At 37.1% G+C, this 19147-nt stretch overlaps 1 protein-coding gene across 4 annotated transcripts in view; it reads right to left on the bottom strand.

Moving 5' to 3' along the window:
* The window catches only part of LOC110823902 (gamma-secretase subunit APH1-like protein), a 29512-nt gene extending 14356 nt beyond the window's left edge, over window positions 1-15156 (bottom strand). The window contains exons 1-5 of one of the 4 annotated variants that reach the window (XM_088216248.1): window positions 14895-15155; window positions 14326-14481; window positions 13252-13337; window positions 12835-12960; window positions 12359-12486 (exon numbers count right to left, since the gene is read on the bottom strand). In XM_088216248.1, the coding sequence (XP_088072374.1) occupies window positions 12359-12486; window positions 12835-12960; window positions 13252-13337; window positions 14326-14481; window positions 14895-15007 (609 nt within the window). In that variant the 5' untranslated portion in view covers window positions 15008-15155. Of the gene's footprint in view, window positions 1-12358; window positions 12487-12834; window positions 12961-13251; window positions 13338-14325; window positions 14482-14894 lie in introns of all 4 variants that reach the window. The other 3 variants (XM_088216249.1, XM_088216247.1, XM_088216250.1) reach the window with 3 other exon arrangements.
* Window positions 15157-19147: the final 3991 nt, after the last annotated feature.

Here is a 19147-nt window from a genome sequence, read left to right as displayed (position 1 = left end):
GGTCAGGTCGAGACAAACAGTTGTCGTGGGCGGCATAACCAACGTCGGAGCACAGCGACGCCACCGTGGCCGAAAAAGTTTTCAACATCAATTTTGGAGTTTTGAGGTATTTTTGGATATGTGACGAGTATTTTGCTTTACGCACGAAAAATTCAAGAAACTCGGGGCCCATTAGGAGACATAATAGATAGTACGGCATTTCAAAATACCAATGCGGATAAGGATCCCTCATCATATTCCCTGTTACAATAAATTGAGAGTTAAATAATCGAAAGTCTTGTATTTTGTGAAAATTAGAAAAATCCTAAAACTAATTATAAGTCACTAGTGGAGTCGAAAACTGATTAATGTATGATTGCTCTAACTCGTCTGTGTTGCCTATTTATTTTCCTATACTGCTTAAATTGCTTATTGTTTTACCGTGTGATTTTAATTATTACTTTTAAATTGCTCTCATTTATTGATTGCTTAAATCGTGATTTTTATCTAATTGACTTATTTAAAATAAAGGTCTCAATTACATTCTTAATTGTTGAGGTATAAAATTGTACTGTTTGCTTATATGTCGTTTGATTAATCTGTAAATATAAAATGAAATGTTGGTATGCGATTGATGATTGTTTTGTTAATGGGGATCTATATATGAAAGGCTTACTGGGTACCCTGGAAAATGGTAGACGGACCCGGTGTAATGCCCAAGTTTAAATTTAATGTAATTAAGTTAATTTAAATGTAATTTTTTAATTTTTTTAATTTTAATTTAGAGTAAAAATGAAGTAAATTTGATGCAAGATAAAATTGAAAACAATTTTGGAGAAAATGGGTAAAATTTTGGGTTCTGGAGGTATTTTTGAAAAAAAAATCGAAAACCGAGAGTCAAAATGCAATTTAGAAAATTTTTACCACTCAGGATGACAGGTCAGCAGCCCCGACGAACTAGAACACGCTACGTGGCAACGAGCGCTAACACAGTGCCACGCGGGAGGCCACACGGGTGATACACATGCCCGCAATCAAACGGCTCAGATATGTTCTCGCGCGCAAGAACGGCCGGATGCATTCTCTCCCAAAACACGATCGGACGGCCCAGATTCACTCCTTATTTAATCGCAATCGAACGGTGTAAATCAAACGTGATAGACAGTCCAGATTAAAAGGGGATGAGTATAAATAACTTTCTTCATACCAAACCCTAACCCTAGCTGCCAGTCGCCCTTGTCAGAGAAGAAGACCCGGTCGTCGGGAAAGAGCGCCGCTGCTAACCTCCACCACACTGGAGTCCTTTCTGACCGCCAGAAAAGGTAAAAATTTTCTCTTTTGCTCAAGATTCAATTTTAAACATTCCCGTGACCAAATTGGAGAAAAAGAACCGACGGATTGGCCAAAAATCACGGGTAAAACCCGGCGGCGCCGCCGCAGGAAATTTCACAAAACGCCTCCGATGAGATCCTTCCCGATTCCCGTTCGGCGTAATTTTTTTACCTTTGTGATCACCGTTTCCTTCTCTACAGGTTGGCCGGAGTAAAATACCTAACCGCAACATAAGCCGAAAGAGCCGCCGCACGAGAAAACTCCACCGCCGGTGAGTTTCGATTTTCTGTGTTTTTTCGACCAATTGAGGTCCCTTAAGGTTTTTCTTGCAAAGATCGATGCAAAATCGGCCGAAAACAGTCGACCCGAGGCGGACTGTCACCGCAGGCGGCGGCGCCACTGTGCTGGAATTTCGGAATTGGTCAAAATTGGATCCTGATGCTGATTTTGAATTTTTTGAGACATTTGTAGGTACTTATAGCGCGTTTTGATTACCAAAGAAAAATTCAGGGAACCCGGGGACTGTTAGTAGGCACAGTCAACAGTTTACCCTTTCGGGCATCAAATTGAGTAAGAATCCTTCACCCTACCCTCTGTTATAGAATTGAAATTTAATTTTTAATAATATGATATTTCATGAAACTTAAAAAATATGTATAATCAATTACGGGTTATTAATGGAGTCAGAATCAGAAATTGTTCCCTATTAATTTCTATTGATTTATTTTTTAGTTAATTGCATTATAATATTTCATTGATCGATATTATGGTTTGAATGCATGTATTACTGCCTAACGTGACTACTGTTAAATTGGAAAACCGAGATATGATTACATTCCCTATGCATGTTTGTTTATTTATGTGATTATGGTTGATTTGGAAAATGGAGACTAAAAGAAAATGAAAAAATTGTGTGATTAAGTGAATGGATGAAATGACAACCTTACTGGATATCTTGGGAGATGGTGGACAGACCGGGTACAACAAGGAACCCTACTGTGAACGTTGTCTCATACCGGATAAGGTATCAAGATTTGGTAATTTGGCGCTCATACCGAATGGGATATGGGGACGACCCGTTTCACCCTAATACTGGACGGAGTATTGAGATTTAGTGATTTGGCGTTCATACCTGGACGGGATATGGGGACGGCACTTTAATTGAGAATGTTGAAGGAAATGATTCACGCGTAGCGAGAACATCCCTATGAACCCTCATGGATACCAGTAGGCCGATAAAAGAAAAAGTTGTTTGATTTATTGAATATGGATTTATAATGTGTGCCTGTTACTAATTGCATATGGAATCATGATATGTAGAATGTTATTGTCTCTATGAATTGCCTTTGAAAATTTTGCTATGGTAAGTGCATGGTAAATGGTTTTATCATTAAAAAATGTATTTGTTTAATTAAGTACTCCATTACTTGTTCTGATTTTCTACCAACCTTTATTTCTGTGTTGGTGAGTAGCGTGATATTCTTACTGGGGTAGTGTAGCTTATTTCTTATTTAACCATTTTAGATTAAGAGAACCAGGATCCAAATCCCGATCCACAAGAGGATTGCGAGTAATATACCAGTTTTATTTAATTTCCGTTTATTTCCTTATTTTTTTGTATTTCCTTCAAAATGTTAATTTCTGTAGTACTATTTAGGACTTTAAGTTTATGTGTAAGGAATGTTAACTATTTATTTCACTTCCGCACTTAAGTTATAATTTATTTCTTTAAACATTCTGGAATCGTTACAATCAGTATCAGAGCCGTGTTTCTCGAACTCATTCCTTACACAAAACCCTTAGGAAACACCAAAAATAATGAATTGTCACTCAACCATTTCTTGTGAAATGCAGATACAGATAGATGAGTAGAGGAAAACCCCCACTAAACCGAGCAGCCCGGGAGGGTTCACTTAGAGAGGATGTTGACCAGTTATTTGAAATGGTAGAGAGACTCATTGCTACCCAGCAAGCCCGTGAGGAAATGAGGGAGCTACCTGACCCTCCCCCGCTGCCACAGGTTGAGCCACCCCTGCAGTGGGAGGATCCCGAGCCACTCCGATATGACCTTGCTCCTCAACAGTACCACCCGGCACCAGCACAGTATGATTCGATGTCCCAGCCACCGCATCACCCGGCACCACCACAGTACAATCCGGTGTCTCCACCGTATCATCAAGTACCACTGCAGGTCTATCCAGTCCATTCTCAGCCCAGTCCAATCCCTCATCCACAGGACCCAGCTCCTCTCATGATGGACTCAAGCTACATAAAAATGTATAAAAGATTAAATCCTTCTACTTTTGCAGGGGGATCCTTCTTTGAATAGGCCGAGTTCTAGTTATCTAAGACAAAGAAGGCCTTCAAGACTCTCAGGGTGATCCCCGAAATGAAGGTCATCCTTACTACCTACATGCTGGTGGGAGAAGCAGATCGCTAGTGGCAACTCAAGCATACTACTCTACCTTTTCCAATCACTTGGGAACAGTTTCTGACGGCCTTTCACGCAGAGTACCTCCCATAATATCTCCGACATCTGAAAGAGATGGAGTTTGCACACTTGGTCCAGGGGAACATGACTGTATCAGAATATGCTCGTAAGTTCCTATAATTGGGTCGATATTCTCCTGAGAGCATGATGGACGAAGGCAGGAATGCTAGAAGGTTCGAGTGGGATCTCCATCCTGAGATCAGATAGCAGTTGTTTGTGCTCGAGCTCAGTACTTATTCGGTTGTTCTAGCCAAGGCATAATTAGCGGATAGGAGCCTTCGCACCTTCCCTCCAGTAGTAGGGAACCTCAGGTCCTCAGCCCCACATCGCAGACCAGCACCTACTGCACCTGTTCAACAGAATAAGAGACCCAGACTGATGATTCAGACTCCCCCTCAGGTTCCAGCAGCAGGACGCGACAAGATCTGTCAGTGTTGTGGCAATGATCATGGGGACCGACCCTGCTATCGCCTCAACAATACCTGCTGCATATGTAGTAGCGCCCAACATTATGCAAGGGAGTGCCTGAGGATCTAGAACCAAGTCAGACCTCCTATCTAGGGCAAGGCTTACAATCTAACTCAGCAGGATGCAGAAGCCAACCCGGACGTAGTATAGGGAATGTACACTATACGTAATCATCTTGCTCATGTCTTGATTAATACTAGTATATCGCATTCATTTGTTTCACATATTTTTGCATCAAAATTAGATGTATTACCTGAAAAACTTGATTCTGTGTTGTTTGTGTCTACTCCCAGGAGTAGACACACTACTAGAGGAAGTTATATACAGGGCTTGTGTCATAAATATACCAGATAGGAAATTGAGTGTGGATCTAATAGAAATTGGAACGTGGGACTTTGATATAATCTTATAAATGAACTGGCTAGTAATGTATCACGCCACTGTAGATTGTTCTAGCAAAAAAGTTGTATTCAACCCTCCTAATAAGGAATCATTTACAAATTAATACAATTGTTTAATATTTGTTCTCTCATGGCAAATTTCCTTATTATCAAGTACTTTAACCCAGCTGTTTTCTTTAACTAGGCAAATCCAAGAAACAAATTTGTATTCAAGAGATTTCGGTAGTTCAATACTTTCCATATGTGTTTCTGGATAAACTATCTAGACTGCTAGTGGACAGAGAAATCGAATTCACCATAGACCTTCAGCTAGGCACCTAACTTATTTCGATTGCTCCTTACTGTATGAGCCGCGTTGAGATGGAGGAACTGAAGAAACAGATCACAGAATTGCAGAATAATGGATTCATCCGACATAGTGTGTCCCCTTGGGGTGCCGGAATTACATTTGCAAGAAAGGAAGATGGGACGTTGAGGTTATGTATTGATTACAGAGATCTGAATAGGGTTACGATCAAGAACAAGTATCCCCTCTCCAGGATCGATGACCTCTTTGATCAGTTGCAATGTGCCTAGGTCTTCTCCAAGATAGACCTGCGTTCAGGTAGTATTAGGTAAAAATCAGGGCAAAAGACATTCCCAAAATAGCCTTTCGAAACAGGTATAGACACTATGAGTTCCTGGTCATGCCATTTGGGCTAACCAACGCTCAAGCCATCTTTATGAACTTGATGAACAGAGTTTTTAGATGCCATTTGGGCTAACCAACGCTCCAGCCATCTTTATGAACTTGATGAACAGATTTTTTAAACAATTCCTAGATCAGTTTGTCATTATGTTCATCGATAATATTTTGGTCTATTCAAATAGCAGAGAGGAACATGCTCACCATCTGACTCAGATTTTGTAGGTTCTCAAGGAGAAGTTGTATGCAAAGTTAAGTAAGTATGAATTCTGCCTTGAGCAGAATACCTTCCTAGGACACATCAAATTAAAGGATTGAGTGTCAGTGAACCCCGAAAAAGTTGAAGCAATGCTCGGATAGAAAAAATTGACCTCAATTAAGGAGATCCGTAGCTTTTTGGGGATGACAGAGTATTACTGCAGGTTTATGGAAGGATTCTCTAGTCTACCTGCTCCTCTGACTCGGCTCACAAAGAAGAATGTCAAGTTTGAGTGGAACGAGTACTGTGAAAGAAGTTTTTCAGAACTAAAGAATCGGTTGACTACTGCACCTGTGTTGGCCTTGCCGAGCGGATCGGGTGGATATACAGTTTACAGTGATGCCTCCTACCTAGGGTTGGATTGTGTTTTGATGCAATATGGAAATGTCATACCCTATGGGTCCAGACAATTGAAAAGTCATGAGAAAAATTACCCCACCTATGACTTAGAACTTGCCGCAATTATTCATGCTTTGAAGATTTGGCGCCATTATTTGTATGGGGAGACCTTTCAGATCTATACCTATCATAAGAGCTTAAAACACATATTCACTCAAAAAGATCTCAACATGTACTAAAAAAAGTGGATAGAACTCCTCAAAAACTATGATTATGATATCATGTATCATCCGGGTAAAGGCAATGTGGTAGCCGACGTACTCAGCAGGAAAAGCGCAGGTACATTACCTCATTTGATGGTTTCAGAATGCAGGCAGATAGGGGCCGCACAACAGGTACGGCTTCAAGACCTGAAGAGAGTTATATGTTTGGGCCACCTAACTATTCAACCTGAGTTAATCCAGAGAATAAGGGAAGCTCAGTCCGTCGATTCCACCCTAGCAGCCCTCAAGAAAGATGCAGATCAGGGAGTTAACTCAGAATTCCGAGTCTCTGCCGATGAGTTGCTCAGATTCCATGACAGATTGTGTGTTCCGAGTGACAATGAGTTAAAAAGGGACATTATAACAAAGGCCCATAACTCAAAGTTTGTCATGCATCCAGGAAGAACTAAGATGTACCAAAGTATGCGACCTTAATTTTGGTGGAACGGGATGAAAAAAGATATAGTTAACTTTATTTCTAAGTGTTTTGTATGTCAGCAGATCAAGGCAGAACATCAACGCCCAGGTGGGCTACTTCAGCCATTACCAATTTTGGAGTGGAAGTGGTAACATATCACCATAGATTTTGTGATATGATTGCCTAAGGCACGCTTAAGACATGATATCATCTGGGTAATAATTGATCGACTTATCAAGTCTTCCCACTTCTTGGCCATCAGGATGACCGATCTCTTAGATAAGTTGCAAGAATATACATCCGAAAAATAGTCAGATTACATGGAGTGCTAGTGACAGTAGTGTCCGACAGGGACCCTAGATTCATTTTTCGGTTTTGGTCTCGCCTTCAGCAAGTCATGGGAACGAAACTGTCCCTTAGTACTGCATTCTATCCTCAAACCGATGGACAGTCAGAAAGGACGATCCGCACACTTGAGGATATGCTCTGAGCTTGTGTTCTTGACTTTGGGGGCCATTGGCATAACCATCTACCCCTGATAGAGTTGCCTACAACAACAGTTACTAAGCAAGTATTGGCATGATTCCGTATGAGGTATTGTATTGCCGCCCATGTAGATCACCGATCTGTTGGAAAGAAATGAGTGATAGAAAAATGTTCGGCCTATACCTTGTAGAGGAGACTACAGGCAAAATAGCTAAGATTAGGAAGAACATTCAGACAACTCAGAGCAGGCAAAAGAGTTATGTGGATACTCGGAGGAGGGATTTGGAATTTGAAAAAGACGATCAGGTGTTCATTAAGGTCATCCTTTTCAAGGGAATCAGTAGGTTTGGCAAGAAGGGGAAACTAAATCATCGGTTTATTAGGCCATTCGAAATCTTAGACAACATTGATACCGCCGCCTACAGACTAACACTGTCTCCAGAACTTTTTAGGATCCATAATGTATTCCATGTGTCCATGCTACGCAAGTACAACCCGGATCCCTCACGTCCTGGCCCACGAACCTCTTCCACTCCAAGAGGATCTGTCCTACAAGAAAGTATCCGCCAGTATGTGAACCGAAAGAGCAGATTACTCCGCAACCGAAAATTCCTTTTGTTAAGATCATATGGCAGAATCACACACTGAGATAGGCCACATGGGAGCTAAAATCAGACTTCATAACCCAATATCCCCAGCTGTTTAATTGTGAGTGAAAAAGACAAATTTGAGAGACCAAATTTTTTTTATGAATGGAAGAATTGTAATGCCCAAGTTTAAATCTAATGTAATTAAGTTAATTTAAATGTAATTTTTTAATTTTTTTAATTTTTTTTAATTTTAATTTGGAGTAAAAATGAAATAAATTTGATGGATGAAGAAATTGAAAACAATTTTGGAAAAAATGGGTGAAAATTTAGGTTCTGAAAGTATTTTTGAAAGAAAAATCAAAAACTAGAGGTCGAAATGTAATTTAAAAAAGTTTTACCACATAGGATGCCCGGTCAGCAGCTCGGACGAATCAAGACGTGCCGCGTGGCAACGGGACTTAGTGCCACGCGGGCGATCCGCGTACAGCGATCGAACGGCTCAGATCCGTTCCAGCGCACACGAACAGGCGGATTCAGTTCCCTCTCTAAATGCGATCGAACGATCATATTCAAATACAATCGGACAGCCTAGATTAGATCACGATGAACAGCCCAAATTGGATTGCGATGAACGACCCAGATTCATTTCCTATTTAATAGCGATCGGACGGTTCAGATCAAATGTGATAGACGGTCCAGATCAAACGTGATAGACAGCCCAGATCAAAAAGAGACGAGTATAAATAACCCTATTCACACCAAATCCAAACCTTAGTCGCCAGTCACCCTCGCCGAAGAAGACCCAGCCGTCGGGAATGAGAGCCGCCGCCGCACCGGAACCCTTTCCGACCGCCAAAAAAGGTAAAAAAAAAATATTTTTTGCTCGGAATTCAATTTTAAACACCCATAACCAAATTGGACCAAAAAGACTAGCTGATTGGCCGAAAACCGTGGGCAAAGCCCGGCGGTGCCACCACAGGGAATTTCACAAAACGCCTCCGATAAGACCCTTCCCGATTCTCGTTCGACATAATTTTTCCACTTTATAATCACCGTTTCCTTCTCTACAGGTTGACCGGAGCAAAACACCCAACCGCAACATGAGCTAGAGGAGCCGCCGGGCCAGAGAGCCCCACTGCCTGAGTTTTGATGTTCTGTGTTTTTTCGGCCAACTGAAGTCTCTTAAAATGTTTTCTCGCAGGGATCGATGCAAAATCGGCCGAATTCAGCCATAAAACAACCGACTCGAGGCGGACCGCCTCCGCAAGCGGCGACGCCGTCGCCAAAGCACGGTGGAGCCGCTGTGCCGGAATTCCGAAATTGGCCAAAATTGGACCCTGATGCTGATTTTGAGTTTTTTGGAACATTTGTAAGTACTTATAGCGCGTTTTAATTTTCAAAAAAAAAATCAGGAAACCCGGGGACCACTAGCAGCGCGCAGTCAACAATTTAGCCTTTCGGGCATCAAATTGAGTAAGAATCTCTAGCTCTATCATCTGTTATGGAATTGAAGTTTAATTTTTAATAATATGATATTTCATGAAACTTAGAAAATATCTATAATTAATTATGGGTTATTAATGGAGACAGAACCGGAAATTATTCTCCATTGATTTCTATTGATTTATTTTTCAGTTAATTGCATTATAGCATTTCATTGATCGATATTATGCTTTGAATGCATGTATTGCTGTCTTATGTGACTACTGTTAAATTGGAAAACCGAGATATGATTGCATTCCCTGATGCATATTTATTTGTTTATGTGATTATGGTTGATTTAGAAAATAGAGACTAAAGAAAAACGAAAAAATTGTGTAACTAAGTGAATGGATGAAACGGCAGACTTACTGGATATCCTAGAAGATGGTGGACGGACCGGGTACAATAGAAAACCTTACCGTGAATGTTGTCTCATACCGGACGGGGTATCGAGACTTAGTAATTTGGCGTTCATACCAGACGGGTAATGGAGACGGCCCGTTTCACCCTCATACTGGACGGGGTATTGAGGTTTAGTGATTTGGTGCTCATACCGAATGGAGTACAATGATACGGTAAAAAATCTTACCGTGAACGTTATCTCATACCGGACGGAGTATCAAGACTTAGAAATTTGGCGCTCATACCGGACGGGGTATGGAAACGGCCCGTTTCACCCTCATACCGGATAGGGTATTGAGATTTAGTGATTTGGTGCTCATACCGAATGGAGTACAGGGACGGCCCTTTAATTGAAAATGTTGAAAGAAATAGTTCACGCGTAGCGGGGACATCCGTATGAACTCTCATGGATACTAGTAGGCCGATAAAAGGAAAAGTTATTGTTTAATTTATTGAATATGAATTTATAATGTGTGTCTGTTACCAATTATATATGAAATCATGATATGTGTAATATTATTGTCTCTATAGGTTACTTTTGAAAATCTCGCTATGGTAAGTGGACGGTAAATGGTTTTATTATTAAGAAATGTATTTGTTTAATTAAGTACTCCATTAATTGTTCTAATTTTCTACCAATCTTCATTTCTGTGTCGGTAAATAGCGTGATATTTTTACTGTACTAGTGTAACTCATCCCTTATGTAACAATTTCAGATTAAGAGGACCAGAATCCAGATCCTAATCCACAAGAAGGTTGCGAGTAGGATACCAGTTTTATTTAATTTCCGTTTATTTCTTTATTTTTTTGTATTTCCTTCAAACAGTTAATTCTCATAACACTATTTGGAACTTTAAGTTTATGTGTAAGGAATGTAAACCTTAACTATTTATTTCGTTTCCGCATTTAAGTTATAATTTATTTATTTGGACATTCCGGGGTCGTTACACCCGGTACATAGGAAACCCAACTGTGGATATTATCTCAGTCAGATAGGACTAAAAAGTCTCATACCAGAAGGGTTTGGGAGATATTGTTCACCCTTATACCAGACGAAGTATTGAGACGATGGTGTGTTTAATGCCTATTAGCGGACAGGATATAGGGACGACCGGGTTAATTGATAAATATATACATTGGGTTCACGAGTAGAAGATTATCCCTATGAACCCTCAGAGGTACCGATAAGGAAGGAATGAAGTGAGTTTACTGTTATTATTCGTGTAAATGTGTCATAAGAAGATATTCGAATTTATTGTTTTCATAAACCATTTTGAAAAACTCGCAACGGTAAGTACAGAATAAACAGTTTTCTTTATATTAAATGAATTTACTCAAATTAACGGCTCTATTAGTTGTTTTATGATTTTTACCAACCTTCGGTTTCCCGTATCAGTGATTAACGTGATATTATTACTGGGCTAATGTAACTCACTTTTCTATTAATCATTTCAAATCGATAATATCAATATCTAAATCCTAATCAGCAGGAGGATTGTGAGTATATTACCTTCCGGATCGCATCAAGTCCTAGTGAAGGTTAACTCCTAAGATATTTATTTATTTGTTTTAATCATTTTATTCGTTTCTTTTTACGACCCCCTGTAGAAAGAACCTTCCCCTATTCTTATTGAGCATTCCAATTTACAATGTAAAGAATGTAAACCCTAATATTATTGTTCACTTCCGCATTTAAAATACAAATTCATCTCATTTTCAATTCTAGACTTTTACAAATGATCCATTTAGTGTTTGTTTAACCAGATATCTGCTTCTATTCTTGTTGTTAGAAAGTAGAAATTTAACTAAATACAGAAAATAAAACTACTTATAAATAAAAGCACAATTTGTTTTTGACTTTTTAGTAAATGTAAAGAATTAAAAGCTAAAAATAAATGTTTATAAGATATGATTTATGTTATGGAAGGTCAACAATATTTTTAATTAGCATATTTATGAATTATGTTTTCACTAATTTATTAATTTAATGATATTAAAGTTAAAGTGAAACTAATACTAACTTATTACTAATAGTTGTATGTTTATTACAAATTATTTAAGTTATTTTTTTAATAATCTTAAAAATTATAATTTAAATTTAATATTTATAGTAGATAAAATAAATAAAACAATAAAGTTAAAAATAATGTAGATTATCAGAATAAATTTTAAGAAAAATATTTAAATTATTTAAATAAGTTATAATAATATTTTTTACCACTTCAGTATAATCATATATAACATTGCATTTTATATAGACAACACTTTTCAAAGTAAATTTATTAAACAGTGTACTAATTTCACTTTATAATTGTTTAATTAATATTCTTTTTCATAAAAATATTAGCAGCTTATAAATACGGATACTAATTAAACTACCAGACCCTTCGTAGGATAAGATGGCAATAACATCAACAACAAAGTCAAACTATTTTGAAGTTTTTAAACCAGCATAATTTTAGTACAAATCGCAAATCCTAACTATATAGGTCTATACTTCCAACATGAAACAGCATAATCCTACTACAAATCATAAATTCTAGACTATATAAGTCTATACTTCCCATGCGAAGTTAAATTACAATTCTATTCATAATTCCCATCTTTCTCAATCCAAAGGAAATGGTATATTCATATGGGTGACCCCAGGGCCATTTCTAATTATCAATGATCAAGTATTGAAGAACATATTAGATAGAAAATACCAAAGCAATATGACAGAAATCTTGCATGAAAAGGTAATAGGAAAAGTTAGTGTTTTACCGTCAGTCCGGCGACAAGATGAACAACTGGAACAAATAATTGGTTCGTTTTGTTCCCTTCAGCATATCCATCGAATGCAATTACCATTGAGAAAGTGTGAATTGTGACAAATGCTAGAGCAATTATTGCTGCAATATATGTGAAAAATTGTTAATAAAAGACTACTTCAGTTACCCATTACCTCATCCTAAATCTAGTTTAAAAGTTGCATAAACTTCAGATAAAGCAACAGTTGCTGCGATCTATACAACTGATAAAAAACAATAGTAGAAAAAGGCATGCAAAGTTGTGAACTGCTGTCAGTTCACAGAGAACTCCCAGTAATCTGTTACCCGTTCTTTGTAATAGCCTATAACTTGAGTAAACCGCAGAGAGAAAGATAAGAATAAACAATATGCATAAAATATCCTTAAGAAATTAACTACAACTAAAAGAGATAATACACAAAAGGAACTAGGGAAACAGATTTGACTCACCTAAAACAAGAAAGAAAGGTATCTGTGAACATCTATCTACAAAAAATGTTGCTGGACCAAAGGCGGGAGTTAAGAGACTTAGGCAAAAGAACACAGCATGGGCCAAGCCATGTCCTAAACCACCGGCTGCATGTAGTTGATTTGAATGATATTAAAGCACAAATCACATATGGAATAATAAATGTGTAAGAAAATGGCAAAGCAGATATAGTCCATATATCCTCCTTAAAGTCCAGTTTGTGCACCATAAATAAATATTAATTTATTATTTTCAGCTTTCACCATTATATAATCAATAATACATATTATTTTAACATGGTATTATTATCTTGCTGCTGAACACCGCTTGGAGAGGCTCTCACCAAAACAAAGAAAAATTTCAAACTAAAGGTGATTAGAAGAAAGCTCCACTCTTACCGAGAGCAATTTGCATCTTATCTGTCAAAAAAAGGCGAGGTTTTGCAACTTTATCAGCAAAGGCATCCAGGATATCTTCCAGCTTCCTACATAACTCCAGCAGAAGACATGTCAAAGAACACCCTTAAATTGCCATACAATTCAAAAATTTTGAAAACATAATCTCTAGAGGGATCCAAATAAAAAATACAAAACTCCCCTACTGAATCTCATAAAAAGCAAAGAAGTAATAAAGGTAAAACATATGAAAAATAAATAAAAATAAACTAGCCAAAAAACACTTGAGAGACAGAACTTAGATTGACAATAACAGTAAGTTCGGTTCAATTCCTCTTCTATTTCTTCACTTTGGTTACTTGAGATAGAGAATTGGATGTAAATTCATATTCAATTCACAATTGAACCAATTCTAGATTGAAAAATTTGGTTCAATTCCTAATCTATTTTTTCACTTCGTTACTTGATATAGAGAATTGGATATAATTTCATGTTCAATTTGCAACTGAGCCGATTCAACTCCTACAATGAATGCAACAGAGATTATTTTTTTCCCTCACTAGGTAGAAATTCAAATCCACCTAACTCAAATTTAACATGAAATTATAATATTGTTCTCATTTCAACTTTTTCTCCAGATTTCATATTCCAATTGTGTAATTATTATATTTGAACCAAACATCTATCCTGACATTGCGGCTGATTAAAACTTATTCCACTCTCAATCAATCTCTAAACCTTAACTATTTAATATTTAAAAAATATTAGATATTTGATACTAAAGTAAATTAATGTAACATTTTTTCGGTCGTTTGTTTTGTATTTCCAACTGCAAATCACAAAAATATCTAATTTGAATTATACATAGAATCACTTACAAGTAGACTACTATTTTCATTCAAATTTACATACTTATATTATATGAAATTAGAATTTGAACCAAACCCAAAATATGTTCAACATAAGAGAGAAAGTTTTGACCCAAGTTTCTTAGGATTATTTGAGAAGTTGAAGGCATGAACTCGTGCATCACAATCTTTAATGTGATCCAGATGATGTAGGAATGTATCGACTTACTTGTAAACTTTCCAGAAAAGTAGGCGAAGGCCCTCTTGAAAAGCAACTGACGTGATTATAAGTAAGGAAAATGGCCACCACGCAGTGGATTTGAGAGGAAGAAATGCCCTCCATAAGCTCGATAGGAGGATCAAACTTATGAGCCATAAGAGTGTACTGCATTCAGCAATATACGTCAGAGCCCAAAAATACAACCTCAAAATTCATATCGATATTGATAAAACAACTCATCCTTTTACTTTCATTGGCCTACAAAAGAAAGAAAAATGTGTCGAAACCGTTTCCTGATGAACTTACAAAACCCTAATTTCAAAACAAAATCGCACCAATTAAATGCTAAAACAATTTTCATAACGAAAATGTACATATAACTATTCGCAAAACAAAAAGGAAAACCAAACAAAAATAAGATTGAATCTATCATTGGCTTTGCTCGTCAAGAAGAAAGGAAGATAAATAATTAGACCCAGAAGTTCCTATAGCTTCGCCTCAGTCTACCTTTGATGGTGGACATGAGCCTTCCAGTAAAATTTTATCAGAACGTAGAAAGACAAAGTTAAGAGAGAGACCTGGAGAGGACGGTAAGGATCAAGAAAGGCTTTTTGGAGATGACAGAAACGAAGAGTGAGAGAGACGGTCCTAGCGCTAGCAGCGCGTACCCGATTCCCGCTGCAACCGTCATTTTCTTCTTCTTCTCCAAGTTTGCCAATGGCAGATTTCCCACCCGTAGCCGATAACCACCGAGTCTGAATCGGTCCGGGTTTAATTTGTTCCGGCCGTGCTCCACTGAGAAGTCATTTGTACCCTGCTCCCCTCATAAGTTACTTGGACTTTATATTTCAAGTTTAGTCTTGGATCATTTTTTTTTTTTCTGATTTTAAAATGATTTATATACTTTATGTTTAATTATAAAAATATATAATTCAATAATCTTATTTTGGCTTATTTTTTTATAAAAATTTTGTTGGAAAAATAAATCTTGAATGTGTACATAATCATACAAAATAATAAAAGACATAAGATTTAACATGGTTCAACAAATATGTCTATATTTATGAATAAAACTAATAAGAAACTTTTTATTATGATATAGATTGAGAGTATATCACCAATAGGACAGAATTTTCTACTTTGCCTACCACCACACACATTTTGTCCTATCTCTAAGCAAGGAAAAAGACGGACCAAAATATGGCAGTGGCTCTATTTCGTCCGGAGAGAGATAGGAAGAAGATGGAATGACGGCAACACAAGTCCCACGTTCTATCCGGATCTCCAAGTAAGGAAAAAGACGAAATCTTCATTTTTTTTTGTGCGACGATTCTATGTGGTTGTGTTTAGTCTACTCGTATTGGTTTCTTATCTACGCGATGGCAACATCAATGCACGACGATTTGCACAAGGACAGATCATGAGTGGTGGTATTTGTGGTGTTTTCTAGTGTGTGTGTGTGCGCGCAATGGTAGCACACAATTTTTTCTGGTGTAGGGCGTGGTGTTTTCTAGTGTGTGCACAACAATAACACACGATGATTTTTGGTGTGTGCGCATAATAGTAATAGCAATACACGATGGTTTCAAGTGTGTGCGCAGCGACGACACAGTGATTTCTATTCTAGTGTACGGTGGTGTTTACGTGATGATGGTGCCGGTGGTTTTTATCCCTATAAATGGTTGTTTCTTCATGCAGATGGTGTTCCTCTTATTTGTTTCTAGTTTTGTGCACAATATAGGGTTTCGAGATGACATCTTCATTTTCTGTTAAAGTATGACATAAAAGAATTTGATGATAAAATGAGTTTCAGTATGTAGAATATTAGAATGACATCGTCCTTGTTTTTACAAGGTTTATAGAAGGCATTGATGAAAGATTCCTAGAGGGTATGAGAGACACGGATAAAACAAATTTGGAAGAGAGATCTTAAGTCCAATTTTCATAAGTGTGATTAATAATGTTCTAGAAATAATTCTTAGAGAACTTTCTCCTTCAGTAGTGTAAAAGAAATTAAAAGAGTTGTACTCTACTAAATCGCTACCAATTGCCTTTTATTTGAATAAAAAGTTGTATAATATGAGAATGAATGAAAGTACACTTATTAAACAACATTTTTATGGATTTAATTCCATTGTTATGAACTTAAATAATATAGATGTTAAGATTGATAATAAAAATCAAATGTTAATTATATTATGTTTACTGTCATCCTCTTATGAAAATTTTATTGATACTTTGTTGTATGAGAAGAATTCACTAGATGATATTAGTAACGTACTAAAATCAAAAGAATTAAAAAAAAAACTCCTAAGAGTATAGAATATAAGGGGAGATTTTAGTGAATAAGGGAATAGTATAAATAAAAAATAGTTCAAAAAGCATATTAAAATCTAGATATAAGAAAGCAAACTATTTTGAGAGTGAGGAGCATGGTTACTTTAGAAGATACTGTCTTAAGTTAAAAGAGAAAAAGAGAAATAAGATGGAGAATTCTGCAAATATAGCTGACATAAATAATTTTGATAATAGTTATAGTAGTATTGTTTGGGAAGTTTGATCTATGAGTTCAGATCATGGAAAAAGTTCATATGTTCATGACTTTGTTGTTAAACTCCATATGTCTCCACATAAACATTATTTTACTACCTACAAATAGAAAAATGATACTGTATATATGGATAATGGTAATTCATTATCTGTAGATGTGATTGGTAATATCAAATCGAGAATGTCTGATAGAGTTATTAGAATTATTGAATGTTGGTATGTTTCACAAATGAAGAGGAATTTGATTTCTCTTTCTACACTATATTCTCAATGTTATAGATAACATGTAGAAATTGGCATTCGCAAAGTGTGTCAAGACTTTATGATACTCATGAAAGACATTTTGGTGTCTATATTATATATTCTTCAAGACAATACAACTTCAGAGGAAGTTGTTATAGCATCAGGGAGTAGTGATTAGAATCATACTAAGTTGTGGCATCTGTGTCTTAATCATGTAAGTGACAAAGAGTTATCTGTTTTGAGCAAGCAGAACTTGTTAAACAGGTAAAAGGAGAAAGCTGTAGAGTTTGTGAACATTGTATATTTGACTAACAAACCAAGGTGAAATTCAATAAACAAGCATTGTATAATACCAAAATAAATTAGATTATATACATTATGACTTATAGGGTCCAAATAGAATTCCCTCAAAGAGTGGTGTCAAGTTGTAACACCCAAATTTAATTTTAATGTAATTTAAAATTAATTTATAAATATTATTTTTTATTTTTTATTTTAATTTAGTGTAAAAATGAAAAAACATTTGATGGGGGATGAAATTGAAAACAATTTTGGAAAAAATAGGTGAAAATTTAGGTTCTAAGGGTATTTTTGAAAGAAAAATTGGAAACTGGTAGTCAAAATACAATTTAAAAAACTTGTGCCACGTAAGATGCCCGGTCTGCAGCCCCGACGAAACATAACGCGCCGCGTGGCAACGGACGCTGACACGGTGCCACGCGGGCGATTCGCGTGCCTGCGATTGAACGACCCAGATCAATTCCTGCCCGCACGAACGGCCTGGATGCGTTCCCTCCCCAAACGCAATTAGACGATCAGATTTAAACACGATTAACGGTCCAGATCTGCTTTCTATTTAAATGTGATCGGACGACCTAGATTAGATCGTGATGGACGGTTCAAATTCACTCCTTATTTAATTACGATCGGACGGTCCAGATCAAACACGATGAACGGCCCATATCAAAAGGGGACGAGTATAAATAACCCCCTTCACATAAAACCCTAACCCTAGATGCTAGAGCCCCCTCACCGGAGAAGAAGATTCAGCCACTAGGAAGAAGGCCGCCGCCACCGCCGCCGCGCCGGAGCCTTTTCCGACTGCCAAAAGAAGTACAAAAATTTTATTTGCTCGAAATTCAATTTTAAACACCCCCATGGTAAAATCGGAGCAAAAAGAACAGCGGATTGGCCGAAAACTGCAGGCAAAGCCCAGCGGTGCCTTCACGGAAAATTTCACAAAATGCCTCCAATAAGGCCATTCCCGATTCTCGTTCTGCGTAATTTTTTCACCATTATGATCACCATTTCCTTCTCTAAAGGTTAACCAGAGTAAAACACCCAACCGGAGAGCCCCGCCGCTAGTGAGTTTTAATTTTTTGTATTTTTTCGACCAACCGAGACCCCTTAACGTATTTTCTTATAGGGATTGATACAAAATCGACCGAAAAAAGCCAACTCGAGGCAGACCGCCGTTGGCAGAGCACGGCGGAGCTACCATGCCGGAATTTTAGAATTGGCCAAAAATGGATCATGAGACTGATTTTTGGTTTTTGGGACATTTATAGGTACTTATAGCGCATTTTAATTTTCGAAGAAAAATTCAAGAAACCCAGGGACCACCAATAGGCACAGTCAACAGGTTAGTTTTTCGGGCATCAAATTGTGTAAGAATCCCTCACCCTATTCTCTGTTATGGAATTGAAGTCAAATTTACAATAATATGGTATTTCGTACAATTTAGAAAATGTCTATAATTAATTACGGGTTACTAATGGAGGTAGAATCAGAAATTATTCTATGTTGATTTCTATCGATTTATTTTACAGTTTGAATACATAATAATATCTGGTTTATCGATTTTATGGTTTTGAATACATTTATTGCTGCCTTATGTGACTACTGTTAAATTGAAAAGCCGAGATAGGATTGCATATCTTGATGCATGTTTGTTTGTTTATGTGATTATAGTTGAATTGGAAAACTGAAGATTAAAGGTAAATGGGAACTGTGTGATTAAGTGAATGGATGAAACAAC

The sequence above is a fragment of the Carica papaya genome, chromosome 3, assembly GCF_054855325.1.
Source record: "Carica papaya isolate Zhongbai chromosome 3, ASM5485532v1, whole genome shotgun sequence".
In the NCBI taxonomy this organism is placed as follows: Eukaryota; Viridiplantae; Streptophyta; class Magnoliopsida; order Brassicales; family Caricaceae; genus Carica; species Carica papaya.
This window is presented reverse-complemented; position numbering and strand designations above follow the sequence as displayed.